The sequence below is a fragment of the Strix aluco genome, chromosome 19 (genome assembly GCF_031877795.1).
Source record: "Strix aluco isolate bStrAlu1 chromosome 19, bStrAlu1.hap1, whole genome shotgun sequence".
Classification (NCBI taxonomy): domain Eukaryota; kingdom Metazoa; phylum Chordata; class Aves; order Strigiformes; family Strigidae; genus Strix; species Strix aluco.
The window spans coordinates 9,053,905-9,073,866 of record NC_133949.1 but is presented as its reverse complement, the minus strand read 5'-3'; the positions used below and the strand labels follow the sequence as shown (position 1 = coordinate 9,073,866).

The 19,962-nt window shown below is 49.8% G+C and overlaps 1 protein-coding gene across 8 annotated transcripts in view; it reads left to right on the top strand.

Moving 5' to 3' along the window:
• Positions 1–19,962, top strand: part of DTX2 (deltex E3 ubiquitin ligase 2) — a 39,740-nt gene that overhangs the window by 10,299 nt on the left and 9,479 nt on the right. For 5 of the 8 annotated variants that reach the window (XM_074845585.1, XM_074845586.1, XM_074845587.1 and 2 more), the window contains 3 exons: positions 564–1,149; positions 11,071–11,129; positions 18,246–18,377. In XM_074845585.1, the coding sequence (XP_074701686.1) occupies positions 564–1,149; positions 11,071–11,129; positions 18,246–18,377 (777 nt within the window). The remainder of the gene's footprint in view (positions 1–563; positions 1,150–11,070; positions 11,130–18,245; positions 18,378–19,962) is intronic. The other 3 variants (XM_074845591.1, XM_074845590.1, XM_074845592.1) reach the window with 1 other exon arrangement.

The window sequence follows — 19,962 nt, the reverse complement described above, 5'->3', positions numbered from 1 at the left end:
GGGACTTCACCCACTCCCCCAAGAGCAAAATTGCCAGACCCTTATGTAGCAAAGTGGGCGTTTAGCCCCTTAAGCGCTCCTGCAAAGCACTTCCTGATGGTGTCCTGTCTCTATAGTTACTCTGTTGTCAAGGCTGTGGGAGTTTTTTTTTCTTTAACCAGATCTGTGCCTCGGCTTGATTTTTTTACTTTTTTTTTAACGTCAGGGAGGTATATGTGATTGCTGTGCCTTTGTGCTCGGGTGTGTCTGTCTCTGCATCCTCTCTCTTTCCCTCCTTTCCCACCCTTCCTCCCAGCAGCTTTTGAACCTGTTGCCAGCCCACAATCAGATTTGGCAAAGGGAGGGGGATCTCGGGGGTATTGCGTTTCTCTAAGCTTCATGAGCAAACCCAGCCCTGTCGGGAAGAGAAAGTCTGTTAGTACCCCTGTTGAGGGAGAGGTGAGGAAGGCCACCCAGATGTAGAAACCTCAGCTCTGTGCAGAAACGAGTCCCTGAGACAACATCCCCTTTAATTCTCTGTTCACAAAATGATTTTATTTATTTTCCCCCCTCTCCCCACACAGGGACGATGCGGGCCGTCCGCAGGCAGCTCTTCCCTGGGGACTCTGCTGCCGGGCAGGGCATCGTCTGGGAGTGGCAGAACGACGAAGGCGGGTGGTCCCCCTACGAGATGAACGTCTGCGTGTTCCTGGAGCAAGCCCACGCCACGAACCACCAGCGAGTAGATCTCGGATCCTTGGGCTACAACTACGAAGTTGACTTTGTCGCTCAAGTCCAGACCAACAAGACCACGAGGTTCCGCCGCAGCGTTCAGAGGCGCCTGGGCGCCCCGTACCCGGTGACGGCCTCCCCGGCACCCCTTCACACGGGGGTGGCTTGTTCTTGCCAGCAGTGCTGGCTAAACAGTGGGACTGGTCCCATCACCACACGCTACCGCCACTCCATGATAAACTTTCCCAACTCCTCTGCTACTCATCAGGTTTCCAGTAGGACAGCATCAGTAAGTTCTTCCAACGTTGGCTTCGTGCCCTATAACAAACCGACTTTGTCTGGAGCAAGGTCAACACCGAGACTCAATGCACAGAGCACCTGGGCTTTGCCTCAAGCTGGGGGCCCCAGCACAGGACTGTCTGCATCTAACGGAGTCAGGTACAGACCCTAATTCACCTTTAAATACTGTGCACGTGTCTGAGAGACCTGCTGTGCTCAGTTCTTTGTTATCTAGGAGCCTCTCTGACCCGGAAGACTTTACAAGGGTCTTTTTCGTAGAAGGAGAGAGAGGTTTGTGCCTTTGTGTCCAGTACAGTGGATGAAAAGGCTTCTCCTTTGCTTTCCCCTTCTTTTCTCCCTCTTGAAATACAGTCCCCGTCTACTCATCTCCCTGAACCACTGGAGAAAGCAGTCAGGTTGAGATTCTGCAGGTTGGAGACAACTAATAGTAATTAGTGGTATTTCAGGTTACACATAAAAACAACTTTGAGGAGGACTGAGTGAATGAAATGGGACTTGTGAACACCCTTATTTAATTCAAAATATGTGGTAAACATAGAGAGGAAAACTGCTCTGTGTTCAAAGCTCTTTCCCTTCAAGGAGAGAGCACAGGACTCACTGCATGTGGCTGAGACCTTGTGAATTCTCTTGACAAAATTAGGAAGTCCGTGTTGGACATTTTTAAGGTGAAAAAGAAGGGAAAAAACCCACCACCATAAGATACAGATTTGATCAAGGATTTTTTTAAATCCATTGTGAAGATGTTTAGAAAGCCAAATCAGTAATTCGCTTTCCCCTTCCTTTGATACCTTGAACCATATCGATCCCTCCCTATCTGAAGTCAGTGGGGTGACACTAGCAATTCTGAGTGGTGTCCAGGCTATTCGTCAGGCTAAATACTGATGCAGAGCAGAGGTGCCACTGGATAATCACCGAAGAAGTTCATTTTGCATGTGTTGAGCTGCTGTGGGGCTTTGCTGTTGCGATGTTGGAGGACTGGAGGCACAGGCAGGACTGTGATTTAAAGTCCAGCTAAGTCTCGCCTTGGTTTTGCCATGTCCTTTCCCTCGTCTTCCTTCAGCGACCCTCTCCTGGCTGGGTGTTCGGGGTGGGCTCTGGCTCTCTGGAGGGAGCTAGTTACTTTGAAGGAAGGATTGGCAGTTGTTGTAGTGATATCTGAGGTCCAGCTTTCCTCGGTTCTTTGAGCTGTCACCCCTCAAATGCTGCAGCTTGTATGGATGGGTCCCCCTGTGCTGGCTACACATCCATTTTCATAGTGGCTGTTCTCTGACAGGGCTGAAGCTGGTGTGCATCTCGCAGCACAGGATTTCAGCCCCCATTGGTGAGCGGCTGGAGCTGAAGGAAGGCTGTGTTTGCACCTTAGTGGTGTGGGAGGAAGGGCTTTGTTTCGCTTTCAGGCCTTTCAGCTGTTGCCAGCTAAATGAAAATCTGAGTCTTGTGATCTGACAGTTCAGCTCCTCTCCACGGTGTGAGCTGCTGGGCCAAGCCACGGTTGATAATCCCCCCCCTGGGCTTGAGCGGGACTGCAGCACTGGCCTCCAGTGGGGATTTCGGGGCTAGGGGAGATCAGTGTCACCCCTGCAAAGTGGGTCACTTAAACTCCGTGGTTTTGTAGGATGGCCTCTGTGAAGCCTGGACACCCAAGCCAGGTCGCCACTAATCGGCTTTCAGAGTCTTTCTGTGCGCAAGCCTTTGCTAGCAGAGGTCTTTGTGGCCTGTCTGTGATAATACTTGCACTGAGTTTCTGCCAGCATTAAACTAAGGACCAAGCAAGGGCTGTCTGACTGCTCCCTCTGTTTGTAAATGGCTGGAAGTGTACAGAGCATTTCACCATAAATTATCCAGGTGCTGAACTACTGTGTGAGCACCTGAGAAACTAAAGGGGAACTTGCCAGGGCTGATTTACCTGTCCAAGATACCCCGAGTAAATACAGAGATAAGAGATCTAGAAGGGTGTCGAAAGCACATTCTGCTAATTACAAGAGGCACAGGGGTTTGAGGTTTATTTTGAATCTCATTTGTATTTTAAGCAAGGTGGTGAATCTTGAGATATTTTCCTTAGTGTCATATCAGGACTTTCCCTCTTTGGGGTCATCTGAGTGAAATGACTTCCTGCATCCTGTTCTTCTTTCTCACGGTCTTTTTCTGGTGCTTTCTTTGCACCTGGTGATTTTTTTGTGACATCTTAAGCACCCGCAATACTTCTGCGTGCCAGTCACCTTTGAATAGGGCTGAAAATCAGACCTCAGTACTGCCTGCAGGACCCCCCAGTAGGGCTCTTGCTGTCTCCTGAGGAAGCTGCTAGATTCCCCCTCTCGCAGGAGCCACTGATCGGTGCGTGGTGCTGCCGGGCTGCTTGGAGCCCCAATCGTTCCCCAGAGCCTCAGTGCGATTTGCAAAGTGATTCTCGGGGTGAGAAGATTAAAAACGAAGAGCCAAATGCTGCAGCAGTTGCCCTGCAAGCCTGTCTGGAGCCGATCAGGGTCTGGGTATGTTGTAGGCTACTGATGGGGGGACAGGCTGTCCTGAAAGGAGGGAGGATGGGAGAGAGGTGTCCAGAGAGGGGTGACATGGGCTCCTTACCATGAACTGAGCCCACAGCCCAGGCGATGGCGTCTGGGAAGAGAGGGACAGCCAGGAGGAGACCTGAAGGTGCCCAACCAGGGTGGCTGGGGAGGGCATTGTTGTGGCAGCCTGCCGGGCTGGGTCCTGGGAGCTGCCAGCACAGTGGGCAGCGCTCAGTGGCCGGTTAAACCCTCTGCCAGGCGAATGCTGGCAGAGCTTGGGCTGGGTTAATGCAACAGCCCTCTGGGGCTGGCATATGCCCCCACGCTCCTTGCTCGGCTGCTCCACCTCAGTCCCTTCTCAAGCACTGCTGAAAGTGGCTTTTGTGGTAGGAGCATCTGGTCCCCTCCACGACGGCCAGCCTGGGGACAGCAGCAGAAGGCAGAGCCCTCCCAGAGCGCTGGGGCTGCTGCGGTGCTGGTGGTGACGTTGGCCATGGCCGAGGTCTGACTGTTGTAAACTGTTTGGCAGCTCAGCTGTTCGTGTGTGCAAGGAGTGAGGTGACTGGTATCTTGGCAATAACCCCTGACCAAGCCAGCCTTTCTGGGGGGTGCAAAGGGATTGTACGGTTAAATCTTTGCTGGGAACAGCAGAATGTGCCACGCAGAGAAGGAGGAAGCTCTTCAGACACTTGGGAGGGAGCGTGCAAGTGCTGGCAGACTTGTGCAAACCCTGCACCCCCAGCTGTGAGCCTTGCTCCCCATGCTCCTGGCTGCCAGATGTCTGTCCCAGCTGGGGTGGGAGCTGGTCCTGAGCATGGGTGTACTGCCAGGGCTTGTCATGGCGAGTGTGACATGAACCCTTGGCAGAACCCAAGCCTGGGCCAGATGTGGGGATGCTGCTGGGCACTTGTGTGGCTACAGGGCTTGTCAGGGAGGTGGTTTTGCAGGCAGGACGTTAGGAGCTGTCTTTATCTCCAAACTCCCTTTCTCTAACACCAGCGTTTGCCACTAGATGTATCTGTGGAAGCCTCTGTTTTCCATACAGCCCTGCAGGAGTGTGCATGAATTGCAGATCCAGCCTGTGGCTGTGCGCTGAGCCCGGAGGGAGGCAGCAGCTGGGGGCTCATCCAAACGGACCCCAGAGAAGGGCAGAACAAAGATCTGCGTTGGTGGCTCTTCATGGATGATGGATGATGTCTGGATCTCCAGTCCTTTGGGATTAGTTTTGCTAGGGGCACTCTCCTTCCTCCCTGCCAGACAGACAAATGCACGCAGGGGGGCAATCTTTGTCTTCCAATGTAGTGCCATACATGAAAGGGACTTTTTCCAGTGCCAGCTGACAGCTCGAGATGGCTTTTCCCCTGTCACCCCTGTGCTGGGTTTGAGTCGGAAATGCCACTGAGTGGGTGTAATTGCTCCTGACTGGGGTTACAGTCTCAGGCTTGTGAAACCCATGTTCCAGCAGAAAATACTCTAATTTCTGTGAATTAGGGGAAACCTGAGTAGCAAACTCTTAACAATGTGTTTCATTTAATTCCAAAGCCCAGAACATTCGTGGGTTATTTTATCCCCTAGGTTCCCTGTCTTCCCTCCTGAGCTGGACTTGGCTGGTGTGGTGGTTAGTTCCCCTTCCCTCACAGTCACCGCCCGGTCTCCTCCTGCATCACCAAATAGTGCATGCAGCCTTTGTGGTGGTGAAGGCGAAGTGCTAATTATCCTGCACTAGTTATCCTGTCAAGGGTTTCTGTCTCTGTCCATGGGGCAGCATTGCTCATTCCTCTTAGCTGTGATGTGCAACTCCTGTGCTGACCCATGCTCAGAGAGCAAAGGGAAAGGAGCAGTGGGCCACAGTGTCTCCTCTGGTGTCTAATAAAGGTTGTGTTTTGGCTCCAAAGCAGCTCTGACAGATTACTTGCACTTATCTTCACAAAGCTTGCAAGGATGACCCAGCTCCTGCCTTTCGGAGCTGAGCTGCAACTGGCAGAAGGGCTCAAAAGCTCTTAGGGAGAGACTGAAAGATGGTGCAGTTGTGTACACCCAGTTTCTTAAGGAAACGTGGCTCAAAATGGCAGCACTGAACAAACACCTCTTCTGCAGGGCTGAGAAAGAGGTGTAGTTCATCCTGGAAAGCTGCCTAACTCCCTGTGTGGTTGTGACAGTTATTTCTAATAGGCAGGCAGGAATAGCCCCCAGTATGGGCTGTTAGGCATGCCTGGGCTTTTGTGGCATTGACGGTGATTAAATGTATTTCCTCTTTGCTGTCGAGCTGGAGGGTGGATGCTGGTGTGAGAGGGTGGAGCTCAGGCACTTCAAAATGCAGGTTTAATTTCCCCTTGCTCTCAAGAGGGTCAAAGTCACTGCAAAACCCAGAGAGGAATGCCAAGGCGTAAACAGATGCTAATATCCTTGGCTCTGCTGCTAATGTATTAAATACATGTGGGCAAGTTATTTTGCTTCTTGGTGCATTAGTTTCCTCCTGTGTATGAAACACAGTTAATCAATCTGGCCTCTCTCACAGACGGCACTGAAAGCTGCAGATGGAGCGTGCCACGGCAAGGGTCATGTCCTTATATCGGTGCTGTTAACCGGGTCTAGGAAGCAGGGGTCAGCTCCCCAGGCTCCCAGCCACCTCCTGGCACATCCTTCCCACCCCTCACAGGAAAGCCTCCATCCCTGAGGCAAGAGCTAGCCTGTTCCCCTCACTGTACTGGCTAATTACAGAGCAGGGCACTCCTAAAACATGGTAAGGAGTGATATCTCCTGGGGGATGCATTAATTAGTGCCCCAGCCAGGCAAATCCCCGCTGTAGCTTCCCTGGCCCCTCTGAGCTTATATAGCTTCGTGTGCTGGTCTAGATTGTGACTACAAATAAGGCAGGGAGCTCAGAGCTGGAGGAGAGGATTTTGTTTAAAAGCATAGGGAATGGGGGTCTTGGGGACTGGGGAAGGATACTTACAGTATTGTGGTGTTCCTAAGAAGGGTCTGGTGCTGCGCCCCCAAATCTCCCATGGGGAACGACCCACAGTCAGTGCTTTGTAGGATCAGGAGGTGTAATCGAGGGACCAGAACCTGCACAGGGCTTTTCCTTTCCTCTCTTCTCCTTTGAATCTTTCCTCTTTGTCTGTAGGCACACCCACAAGCTCCTCAGGTGGTGAGGAGGGGCTCTGCTCAGTGCTGGTTCTGTGAGCCCACGGTGGCTTGTCCTGCAGCCCTCTGTTAGCCGGCACGGTTCTGCTGCTGGGTGCTCTTCCCAAGTGGGAACAGAGAGATCTCCTCTGCTTGGTGCCAGGAGCAAAACCACAGATCCACACAGCTGTGGGCTGTGCACCAAAAAAGGTCCTCCTTTAGAGGGATCTGGCCTGGGTTTTGGCATCTTCTTGAGAAGAAAGGTAGGGAAGAAACTGCTGTCTGGTCATTAATGTCATTATACACTCAGTTAGCCCTGGGAAGGAGGTCAGACCTTTGGGTGTTGTGGTAGCACTCGGTGTTAATCTGAGGCAGGACTGGATGCAGCCCTGATCTGGGAGGAGAACTGTTGGCTATTGTCCAGAGAGCTACAAAGACACCATGATACAGGAATACGTGGCCTGCCGGCTGGTGTGCAGGAAGAAGGGTGGAGAGGCTGAGTTGCTACAGACTTCCCCACTTCTGCTCCGTTAGGATACTGTGTACGTGTGGCTTAGGTAATGTTCAGCTCAAAGCAGGCTGCCCAGTGTTTGAAATGGCAGCAGCCGTGGACGCCAACGCTTCCTCTCTGGTCTTGTGCTTTGCTGTCTCACTGGTGTTGCAGTATCTTGAAATTCTGGAGAAGTGAGTAGTTTTGTCATGCTGTAATATCAGTGTGCCCTGTCTGCCCCCCGTAGCAGATTGCCTGGAACTGGTGATGAGAAATCTTATCAGGATCTTCTTACTGAACCTTTGAGGACGGGGTCTTATTTTGTGTCCCTTTTTTCACAACCTGGTGACCCCTGTTGCACTCAGTCACCTCCAGCGTACAGAGCATCAGGAGAGCAGGACCTACAGCAAAGGGCAGGACAAAACTGGAGCAGGGAGGGGGAATCGATACCAGGAAATGTTCAGAGAATTCAGGCATTGACTTTCAGGTGTTGTAAGCACAGCCTGAACATTTGGCTAGGAGTCAAAGGCACTGACTGGTTAGAAATCTCATCTGTGGGCAGCAGAGGCAGCAGGAGCAGGTGTCTCAGTGGATCCTTCTCATCTCTCCGCACTGCAGTGCTTGCTCTTGCACTGATGCTCTCCAGATCTCCCTTACCCAAGACCCCCGCCAGCCTACCTGCATCAAGTTTTCTCCAAACTGAGCCTGGCTTGAGTAAATCAGTAGGATCTCACCCCAGCCTGGCTCTGTCCCTCTCCCAAGAACCCAGTGCTGGTGTGGCCATACCAGAGTAGCTTGAGTCTGAGCTGATGGACTAAATACGTCTGTCCGTGCTGCTGGCGAGCCTGCTCCCCAAGTCAAGGCACAGCCCATGTTATACTACAGTAGCAATATCCTTCCTTGTTACTTCTTCCCCTTCCTTCTCCAAAAAACCCCCCACTTCAGACCCAGGGTAGGCTCTGAGTAGCATTTCTGCACCTTTTTTGGCATGGCAACACTTCCTCCCACGTGCTGTGGCTGCAAATCCACCCAGGCAGTATGGTGGCAGAGGTACCTCAAAGCAGTGTGGACTTCCCTTGATTTCATCAGCCTTAGGTCTGGGCGTTCTGCAGATGTAAAAGAAATCACAGCGCGTGGCCGCCCTGCCGGTACGCTTACGCGGTGTCGAGCGGATGGGCCAGCACATCCTACGACGTTGTTGGCTGAGATGCTGCTGACTGAATGTGCGTGTGTTTAGCCCATGTGAAATAAGTATTTGGTTTCTCCATCATCACATCAGTTGGCTTCAAGCCTCCAGCAGTCAAAGCTGACACACTTTGCCTTTACACCAGGAGTGCAGCTGATCGGTGACTGTTTCCTGGCTGATAGATAGTAATTCATCTGCAGTGCACTCGCAGCTTCCTGATTGCTTGCAAACGCATCAGTTGCTTATATCCATTTCCCTCTGCAAATCTCAAGGGCTCTTCTCACTGCATAGGAGCTCTAGGTCCTGTGTGACTTGGGCTTGAGCCTTGCAATGCGGGAATGAAGAGTGAAGAATTTCTCTGCCAGTCTCGAAGCATGGTTACCAGTGATCCCCTTCCCAGAGCAGCTCTGGGTTTGCTTTCTCTCTTCAACCTCAGGCGCAACAACCCTGTGCTCCAGCCCTTTGGAAGGGTCCCCTGCTGCTCATCTGCTTTCCTGGCAGAGCGGAAGGTTCAGCTTTGTGCTTTATTGTATTTTTACCTTCCACGGGGAAGTGAAAGCACCCAAGGTGGCTGCTGCACTTCATGGTGTGACAATAAAGCACAAGCTCTTCAGTATCAGTCACGTGCAGGGTCACAGACTGGGGCAGAGGGGGTGCCCAGCCACCGTGTTGTCATCTTGGCTGTTCAGTTGGAGGAGGGAAGGAGGGCAGGTCTAATGCTTCTCTGATTTTTGGGTGCAGGTCTCTCAAGTGCCTTTTCATTATCTGGTCCTCAGATACCCTCCTTGTCTGCGGCTGGAGAAGGAGCAGCCCTGTTAATAGCCATCGTCTGAAGAGGATCATAGGAGTAGAAATGAAGCAAAGGGACGAGATAGAGAAGGAGGAGGGAAATACCTGAGAAAGGGCTGTGATGGAGAGGCTGAATCAGGAAAGAAAAAAAAGTCATAAAGAGGAGTCATGGCATCTAATTAAAAGCCCTTTGAAAGTGAGGGTAGAATTTCCACAGTATTCAGTGGGTTTGAATTGGGCTGTAGCGAGCACATTGCATCATTTGAAGACATTGCAAAATTGGGGGCAGCGGACAGGAAAACACAGTGTTTGAATCAGAGACAGAAGGGAGAAATCTCTGTGCTCTGGAGAGCTTTTTAAGGCTCTGGAAGAGCTGGTCTGGCTTGGCCAGGCTGTCTGCCTGGGTCCTGCCCAGGGGTTTCTTCGGGGAGCTCAGTGTGCATGCGGGAACCTATTTCAAACTGCAGCAGGTAGGAGAGGAGGGAAGGGGGGATGAGTCCTGTCATGAGGGTGGAAGACAGCCACATGTCACAAATCTTTTCAGATTTGGTCATTGTCATGAAAAGGCTGAAACGAGGGACCTCCTCCTGTGTTGCTGTTTTGGGCACAGTGGCAGCTCTTGCATCCAGGCCGAGACAGTTCGGTTCCCTCTAGATAGTGGATGGCATTTGGGCACTTCACCACCTTAGTCTGCTCTGTGGCTTCCTCAGCAGCTGGCCAGGTTTAATATTATTTTGTGCGTTTTGGAGTGTCCTTTGAGATGGTTGTCTGAATGCACTGTGTTTTGACTGTAGCTGATGGGCATGAGCCTGGATCTATAAGAGGCACATGTGCCACCTGAGACAAAGTCCATACATGGCTTCTCTGTGCCAGCATGTTGGATTTCAAAAGTTCCTGCTTCGTCCATGTGGATCCAGCTTGCTTTCTCCTCTAATGACCCCCTCATCAGCTTTCATGCTGCTGCTCACCCTTCCCTTCCTAACTCCTTCTGTCAGCTAATTGCGTGACCCTGGCTGTCTGTGTATCCCAAACTAGCTTGAGGTGCAGCTGCCAGTGCTGGGAAACACTGCCAAAACAAGTAGGTTAGGAACCTGAGGGGGATGTTGGTGCCCAAATCCTCTTGATTTCCAAAGGAAGGTGGGTGCCAGACTCTTCTAAGTTTCCTTCAAGCTTTCCTCCCTTGTTCTTGCGTCTTGCAGTGACACCTTGGATGTGCAGGGAGAGTCAAGGCTTGATTCTGTTCAACCCAGGGCTGCAGCTGTGTGTGCTCGAGCGCTTTTCTTGGCCTTTCTCTGACTCAGTTTCCCCATCTGGAAAGCAGTGGGGGGTGATAATGCTTGCTTTCTTTGATCTGTACAGCTGCAACTTCTCATACAGCATGGGGATTCACACTCTGGTGAGCAGTGTTTCGCTGGCTGGAGACCCAAGTCACCTGGCAGGTTTAAGATGAACTTTGCTGTATCCTGGCAGTTCCTGGCTGTGTGCTCATGCCGCAGACCTGCTGGTGCAGTGCTCTGTCGTAGTGCAGGTCAGCTGCTCCCAGGAAGCTCTGTGGTGGAGCAACAAGAGCGGCATGCAGCACAGGATCAGAACAGGGGGTTGACAACAGGGTCCACCAACAGACCCCAGCAAGAGGAAGGGATGGGTCAGGCCCAGCATTCTACCAGGAGGAGATAAGGCTGGAGACAGCTACCTACAACGTAGGTCCAAGGTCTGCCTTAGAGATAAGTAAACCAGTTAAATAGCTCTGGCAAGGGCTGGGCTCCTTAAATGTAGCTGCTGGACCAGTGGGAAAAGGGTGCATGGGTGGGAGTCCCAGGTGGGGCTCATTTGTGGAATTAATCCCAGTTAATGTATTCAGGGCCCTGGCACTCAGGAGGGAACAGTGTACTACTGAATTCTGTTTTGTCAGTGATTGATCAGTGCTGTTGAACTTGTCCCTTTTTCTTTTCTCTCTCCAGTGCTCCAAACCTGCCAGTCAAGATGCCCAAACCCAGCAAGGTGAACCAAGCCTTGGCAGGTAAGGATCCCACCCTGCTCTACCTGCTCTGTCCCTAGGGTTACACGAGCAAGTGGCTTACCTTTCTGTGGCACTTACTTTCCTTTGTTAGTTTTTAGGAAAAGTCTGAAATGTTGCTGGCGTTTAGGGTTTTAGGACTTTTCTGAAAGTAAAGAGGGAAAATCTGGGGGAGAATGGGATGGGCAAACCTCAGCAACTGTTTTTCTCATTGGTGCTGGTCCTGAGGCTCTCAATGCGAGTGAGTTTATTTGAGGGTTGGGTATTCATCTCCTATAGGTATGGATGAGCAAGTAGCAGAGGGGAGCACATGGATCATGCTCAGTGCTAGCTGTTACTTGCTACTTTTTTTTTTTAAGTCAAGGGGGAAGAGTGGTGTGAGATGGTGTGTGGTTTTTAATGTGATTTTTTTTTTTTTAATGTGGTTTTATCACAAAAGTTCAGGTGGTCTTTAGCTTAAAAAATTATTGTGATGCCTTGTTTTGGGGAAAGGAGGGGACAGAAGTTGAATCAGACATTGTCTCCTATGGCAGCAGAATACAGGTTTGCTTGTTACCGTCCAGACCTGTGCATACAATACTAAATATACCCAAGGAGCGTGTCTGGGAGGGATGAAAGCGCCACTTTTCAATGCTCCTTTTTAGAGTAGATTTGCCTGTTAAACGTGAAATGGCATTGCCTTGAAAACGACAACTCGTGCTTGCAGCTTTCAGTGGAAGTGTTTCCATGCCAAAAACTGTCGGCATGTTTGCTCTGTTTTGACTCAGCCAGCGCCAAACCACGGGACCCTGGTGTGGTGGTGCCTGCAGAAATGGGTGTTCTGCTGAGAGCAGATGTCTTCTCCATACCGACACTGACTGCACGCGAAATCTTATCGTAACGTGGTAACTCAGGGGTAGAGGAGTGGAAAAGACCTGATGTGTGGTATTTTCTGGGTTTTTCTGTACCCATTTCAGACACTACAGAATATCTATTAACCCTCTCCTTCCTCTGGCTCTTGTCCATGCATGGTCTGTTGAGGTTATTAGCTCCTTGGACATCAAACTTTGCTCCTGAGCAAGTGGAGACCGTTACTTTTTCACTCTTAGAGAAAATGGTTACCATCTTATTCCAGGAAAGGTGATGGTGCTTGGTGTCCTCCCAAGCATCAGGCTTTTTCCTGCCTAAAAAACGATCCCCAGGATTGACTCTTCCAGTCATCTAATGTTATCACCATTGTGAAAACTGTGCCTTGCATGTCTCTATAGCCAAATGGGCACTGTGTAAAGACTAATACGGAGTGTCCTCTGACAGCATGCAGCCCAGCTGTCTCCCTGTTAGCAAATCAGTCTTTGTGGAAATGAGGTGTAAAGTCAAGCTCAGACCTCCTTTAGGTGGATCACCTGAGGAGAAACTCTTTGCTTATAAAAGCTCTGAATTTCATCCCCTGGCTATTAGCACTGACTGTGTAATTAGGTACTTAATCAAATAAAGGTAAATACAGCAAAGAACTGAAAAGCCCTGGTGAATCCAGGCTGTGTTAATGTTGTTAACTGTGATCTTGTTCTACATGGGCAAGTCATCCACTGTTAATTTGGAAGAGGTAAATATGCATGGGCCGTTTATGCCATGTAGTGCTACATTTAAATATGAAGGGCTGCAGGAAAGCTCAGTAGAATAAGGTTTTTACCACCTTTTAATAAAATAAAATGAAAAGGTTAAGCCTGTAATTGATATCTCTGTTGTTGGGGGGTGGGGGTGCAAAAGAGGGAATAGTTACTCATTTTAATAATCTTTAGTTCTCAGGGAGGCAGCTAGCAAGAGGCATGCTGAGTTGCAGGTTGTGCAGAGCTGCATGGGCTGAGCTGAGTGTGGTCAGCACAGAAGCAACTCCCCGGGGCCAGTGTCTCCTTCAGATCCAGGTCTTTGTAGGACACAGTTTTGATAGGCGCTGTGCTGCCTTCTGCCAGGTGTGACAGACCTCAGAGGTGTAAGGGAGGAGAAAAATCTGAATTTGAGACTGTCCTCAAAATTGCGTAGAAGCAAAGATCTGGACAATTTAATTAGCAAGTGAAAGGAAAATAAATCTGGGAACGATTCTGGCCAAATTTTATCGTAACGTTAATTGGCTGGGTCTTTAGGGACACCTTCTTCTCCTCTATGCTCTGTTCTCTGTTTCTAGAATCTCTTCTGGGAAGTGGTATTTTGTTTAAAATCCTGCAGATGGTATTTGAGTTACTTATTACTGAGGTTATTCTCTAACACACAGACCGGGCCCTTTTTTTGTTCCTCTGGTCCTCACTGCACAACTGCTTCCTTCAGCATCAGTGGTGGAAAGGCTGGGGACCCCAGGGCTCTGTGATGCCATGGGGGAGAGGGCAGTCTCGGATGTGAACTGAAGACATTATTCTGGGAAGTGTGCCCAGAAGTCTTGCAACCCTTGGTCTCCATCCCAGGGTGCCCGTTAGCAGCTTTGGCTCTGGTTTGAAGCAAGAGAGGTAAAACCCCTGAATCTTATGGGTGATCTCAAGAAATGCTGCACATGCATCTCTGGGATGCAGAGGGAACTTCTGGTGAATAAACAGGAGATGGGGGATCCTGCAGGTCTGAATGAGAAGCTGAGTTTTGTTTGTGTGATGAGTGCCTGGGCATTTCAGTGAGGGATTTGTAACACAGTCCACACCACATCTTCTAAAAGCACCACTTCAGATCCCAGAAATCACAAAGCTGACTTTAAAACCATGTTTTGTACAAAAAAAATATTTATTTTTCTTTGCTTTCTGCTATTTTAATACTTCAAGGTGCGTGTGGAAACTTGTCTTTTTAAACTTTTTCTTTCTCCCTGAGTGCTTGGTTAGTATGGTGAAATGCCAGAACAGAGGTCGAAGCAAACTGTTGAACCACAGTGCTGGCCTTTAAGGATCAGCCGGACTAACATCTCTTGGGAATAATGGAGTTTAGCTGGTGTGCCTTGGGACTGGGGGGTGGACTAGGCAGTCATATGAAGGCCCTTCTAACACCATTTTTAAGGTCGAGGCTGGAAATAAGACTTTTGTTAAATAAAACTGAGTGTTTTCTCATTCACAAGATTCCTAGAGCTGAGGCATTTGGGAACATCCTAATCATCATCATTTTGCTGGTGGATACAATCATACAAATTAGCAATGCTTTTCTGAAATCTCACGTTTTTGGAAGGTAAGCTCTGCCCCTTCCCCTCTACCTGCTTAAATCCAGGGCTGGAACCAAAGGCATACCAGTCTGAGGTCTGTGCAAATACAGGTCAGTAGCCAGAGCTGGTGACCAGAGGGGCATGTTAGGCTGGTATGTGAGCAAGCGTGTGGTCAGTGCTCAGTACATTATGTAAGGGTGTTTTCCCATGCTCAGCTTCTGCACAGGATATTACAAAAGTCCCTTATTTACATGGCATGCTGAGAAGAGCTGGCAGATGTTGTCATAGCTCCAGTGAAGATAATTTTACCCCAAGGAGTCAGTAACGTACTTCCGTCCAAATAGATGCTTTGAGCAGGAGAAAAGAAGCAGTTCCTTGTGGTTACTGCACACGTTCATAGGATCAGCTCAGATGCCAAAGGGTGCTTTGCAAGGCTTTCTGCCTCTTCCCTTCTGCAGCCCTTGCAGGCAAAAAAGCCAGTGACCAATGGAAAGTATGAATGTACTGAATAATATTTTTCAAGCTCCTGGGGTACCCAGTGAGCAGCAAGAACTCTTGCAGGAACAGGGGGATGTCTAAAGCAGTCTTGGTCTGGACAGGCTTATCTTGTTGCAGCTTGGCCTTTGCATATTCAGGTGAGAATTTATCCAGGTCCAGGGCCATGTTTGCTCCTGATGTGACTCCACAGATGCTCACAACAAGTTCTGAATTGAAATTGTTGTGTGTGCAGGTCAGAATTGGAGTATCAATCTGCAGATGTGATGTGTGTTGTGTATTGTTTTGGCACTTTGTGTGAACACACACTCCCACGTAAGGCTTCGATCAGAGGCGATCCCTTACTGGGGACTCTTGTCACCAAACTTGTGGGAGGATTGTTAGATGCTGAGCTTTCCAGTATTGTATTAGAATTTTAAAGGAGGCATTGCTGCTGGGTTTTAAGATGACCCAGAAGAGCAGTGTAACACCAGAACATCCCCTTTTTGAATGTTCTCTTGATTTGAATCTGCAGAAGATGATTCATTGTGTGTGTCTCCAAAGGCAGCAGAAGGTAAAAGTGGAAAATTACCTTTTCTTGTTCAGTTTAAGATTGTCCATGGAAGAACATTTGGTTGGGGTAATTCTGGTCCCACGTTTGCCCTGTGCTGTATGTCTGCATAGAGTTGTAGATGTGTTTGCAGCTCATAAATTGAAAGAGAGAAGGTTCCCGGAATAAATGTTTATTTTCTTTGTGATGATTCATGATGCTGGCAGGCAGTTTTGGACATGTTATTCCAGGTATGAGAGGGGCTGTGTTAGAGGGTAACTGAACTCAGCTGAGGTTCTGTGGCTTGTGCTCTTCATTTGGTCTGATTTTTGAAGGCAGTGTTTTGTCCTCCAACATTAAGAGTCTGAAGTTGGTTGTTCAGCCTCTGCTTCTGTCGTGTTCTTTTTTCTTTTTTTTTTAAATGGGCTCTGCATGTTAATGTTAGCAAGACGGTATTGATCTCTTAAGAAGAAAGCATTAATTTTGCATTTGCCTATCAGTCAGCTGTGCGTAGGTGGTGATAATCCCTGTTAGTCTTTGGACTTGCTTTTCAAATGTCAGTCTCTGCAGTCAGTGCTATCGCACTGCTTAGAAGCAGGTTTTTTTGGAGACAATTTTACTGTTTCCTTTTCTGCACCAATTCTGGGGAATTGCGTTTTGCAGCCTCGGTGGGGTCAGGCTGTCTGAGGTGGTCTCCCCCAGCTGTGGGGAGGTTCAGCATCTTGCCTGTTTCTCAAGGATATTGTTCCTCAGGGCTCTTTAATCAGTGTGAATTGGTACTGCTCTTCTGGGAATACCTCTGATGGACCTTTAACCTGCTGAAAGGGGAAAATACCTGCTGGCTGCATATGCAGGTGGCAGCTTTGGTGCTGTTGCTGGGCTTCAGGTGTTCAGTTGTACTCATTCAGTAAACAAGTAGCTTTTGTTATAGGAAAATTTAAGCTCTGCCTTAAGTCTCCCTGGGAGTAGTGAAGGGCTGCTGGTTTAGACTGAGATTGAGAGCACACAATAGTCTTGTGGTCTTTAGTTCAACACTTAAAGGAGGTTATTTTGATTGTGACATTTCTGGATCTGATGTTGTTAGAGGCCTGCTGGCTTGTACTGATGTCAGGGGCTCTCCTTGGCTGTACCTGCCCAGTGTTTATGTAGGGTGAGGGGTACTAACTCAGTGTTTGTATGCTTTGAAGATCCCCCCAGTTCCCCTTCAGCTCTTGGGAACTGGGGGGGCCACACCTCAGGTCTAGATGAACAGTAATGGTACCTAATGAGGGTGATCCACGGCTGCCTGGTTTGCTGTTACCTATTTCCATTTGGAAGCATGTGGTTTCCCCATGTGTTGGGCTGTCTGGTCTTCTGGCCAGACCAGCACTGCCGAAGGTTCTTGGGTAACCCTGGGGAAATGATTTCATTCATCTGTGCCCCTCTCCCTGTCTTGTGAAACCCCTTCTGTCTGTCTTTTGGTCCTTAGATGAGAAGGTTTTAGTAAAAGCATCCAATTTTGTGTATCAAGAAAGGAGTTGAACAGGTTCTGGAATATTTACTTGGACCTTACATGAAGGAGGCAGAAAATGTGGTCAGCACTGCGTAGGGGCAGTTCTGCTCGTGGGGCATTGACACAGGCTTTATGCAGGGGATTTCTAGTCACAAGGTGCAGGTTCTTGACTGGTTGCATATTTGAGGCAGAAAATAATCTTACCACTTGCACATAAAGCTGACTGATGCTTCCCGTCACAACTCGATTTCAGTCATGTGTGGGCAAGATACCTCATTTTTGTCCTGAACAAATGTGCTCATGTATCTTGCTTTCCCAACCCGGCTGAATAGAGGCTTGAAAAAAGAAAATCCTTAGAAATCTCATCTTTTGGCCATGAATTACTGTGCAGGATGCTGGCAAGAATTTCTGTAGCATTTTGCATGGTGCACTGTCAGAGGTAACTCTTGGGGAAACGCTTGTTTTTAGGTTGTCTGCTATCGGTCTGCATCCACGAACGCTTTGTTGTTTAGTTCTGGCAGTGGCTGTTGCAGGTGGGAAGTCACTTCCTGGGAAAGCAAAGGCAGGTGTTTTCTTGAATGTAAGTTTAGCAGCAATATGCTACCTTAGAAATGTTAGGACTTGTAACTGGCCCGTATTTCACAGACAAACATCATATTAGATCAGCATGATCGGTCCTGTAGCTCTGTGCCAATCTTACCTTCAGGGAATGGCTGTCCTTTTTAATGATTCATTAGCTTTCACAAACTGCATCCCATGAATACAGCTGGCTGGGATGGGGGAGGGTGAGAATTGCATGGCGTTGCAGCTGGGGATGCTCAGAAAAACTGGTGTGCTAAGGAGGAGATGGTGTGGGGTGAGTGGGGGGCTGCCACTGTGGGGCTTGTCTGGCAGGGGATTGACTGGGGCAGCTCCAGCCCACGGTCAGCCCGGCACTGCTGTGGGGTTTGAAGGCAGTTAAGCTGCACTTTGGGGATCAGTTCAGTGAGACACTGTTGAAAAAAAGCTTTGGGGGGAGTAGCTGAGCAGGTCCTTTAGGGGTTTGGGTGACGCCCCTCATCCTTCAGGCCTCCAGTGTCAGGGCTGCTTCCAGGGCTCAGTGAGCGGGAGGACTTTGCACCACAGCAGACTCAGTGTTGAGGAGCCCTGAGGCCAAGGCAAAGAGGAAGGTCCTGTTCACACACCAGCGCAGAGGGTCACGGGTGAGACTTGTGCCCATATTTCCCTGCTTTAATTTGCTGCCTGGGCTCTTCCCTCTGAAAGCCTCTGGATCCCGTCCTTGTGCTGACTCCAACCCCGTTGCCCCTCAGATGTTTTATGCCCTCTGAGTCAAGGGCTTGGGTTTTGTTTTATTTTATCTTTTTTAATTTTCTTTGAAAGGTTAAAGTTTTTTTTTTTAATGAATGTGTTTCCCCATTGTTTCCTTCCTGCATGTTGATCTCGTACCCACTGTAGGCATGACGGCTATTCTGATGTCAGCCGCTGGACTCCCCGTGCACCTCACCTGTGTGCCTCAAGCTGCCAGCACCCATAAAGCCACTAAAAAACACAGCTCAGTTAAGGAGGGGAGGAAAGTGTCCAAGAAAGGTAGTTCCTGCTCAAACTCTGATATTTGCTTCCATCTCCTTCTCTCCATCTCTCTGCACTTGTTCTGCCTCCCTCCTTTCCTCTTGTCTCTTCCCCCACCCTCTTGGCTCTTCTAATTTGACTGATGATGTTCGTCCCACTAAGGGGAGAAGCAGGACATGTCTCCTCTGACCTGCGTGGTCTCTGACAGGCTGTAAAATAAGATTATAAAGTAGACTTGGTCCTGTGATAGCTCTGCCCGTTTCCATCAGTCATTAAAGCTGGAGCAGCCCAGTTGTTCTCTGTGCATGTCAGACTCCTGCAGCCTCTCCCATGGTCCCACTACATCCTCTTGGGAGCCCTGTCACAGCTGAGTCATGGGATGAGAAGGATCTTCCAGACAAGCTGGCCCCTGAGTCATACAGAGCTTTCAAGGTCGAATTACAGAGGATTTGTTCTCTCCACCTTTGTCTGGGGTGGAAGGGAGTGGAGCGCTCAGGTGGACATGCCCTGGCAGGAAGGGCCCGGTTACTCCAGCTCTCCTGCCAAACTGAGCCACCTCCTGGGTAGGGCCTTCATTTCTCCTCTTCATATCTCACCGGCATCCCACACCCTCACCCTTGCAGAGTCAGTGGGCTCCTGGTATAGAGCCTGGGTCCCATCTGTGTGTAGCAGACCTGGGACTCTGTGGGGTGGGTGTGAATCCATCCTGGTGTAGCTGTCGATGTTGTTTGCCAACCCTGACATAGGTGTCCTGGGGTTGGTCAACCACCACTGAACCTAAGGTGCTTCCCCCTTCAGATAAGCAAAGGGGGGGACTAGAGGTGGGGAGGTGTTCAGCATGGAGATGCCTGTGTTTAAGAAAGAGGGAAGAGCTCTAAGGTGGAAGGGAGGAGGCAGCTGGCTCTCTGGGGAGTTTGCTGGTGCCGGTGTCTTTCTCCTTGGAGTCCATGCTTGATGGGGAAGTGAGGTCCAAAGGAGGCAGGAAAGGTAGTAGAGGGAAAATAGGAATTAGATGTGGAGGGAATATCTTGCGGAAATGCATTATGGAGGGAACTGGGAGGAGGAGATGCAAACGGTGAGAAGGAGGGAGAGAGCAAATGTGGAGTAGGATGTGTGATAGAGGGGGAGGAGAAAGCAGGGGGCGGCAGGAGAAGCAGCGAAGAACAGGAGGAGCAAAGGAAAATGGGAGGTGAAGGAGAAGAGCCGAGTGGAGGTGGGTGGCAGAAGGGCTGGAAGAGGAGCTCGCTCCGCAGAGCCAGCTGGCAAGGCGGCAGGGTAATGCGGCTCCCGGTGCGGGCAGCATCCGTGCAGCCCTCCGCAGCCGGGGATGAGGGCTGGGTGGTGAGGATGCCCTGGAAAGGGTGCCGAAACGGAGCTGCAGAGAGGCCAGGCCCTCCCGCAGAGGCATTGCCTTGCCCCTGTCACTGGAGGAGCCCGAAAAACAGAGCCAGGCCTGCCATTGGTGTTGGTCACCTGCTGCTGGTTAATGACATGAAACTAGCTGTATTTAGGACAAGGTGTGGTCACAAACACACAGCCTGGCTTCTCTCCAGTCCCCACACCCTGCAGTGAGACTGGCTGCTGGCTTCTGCTCAACGCAGTC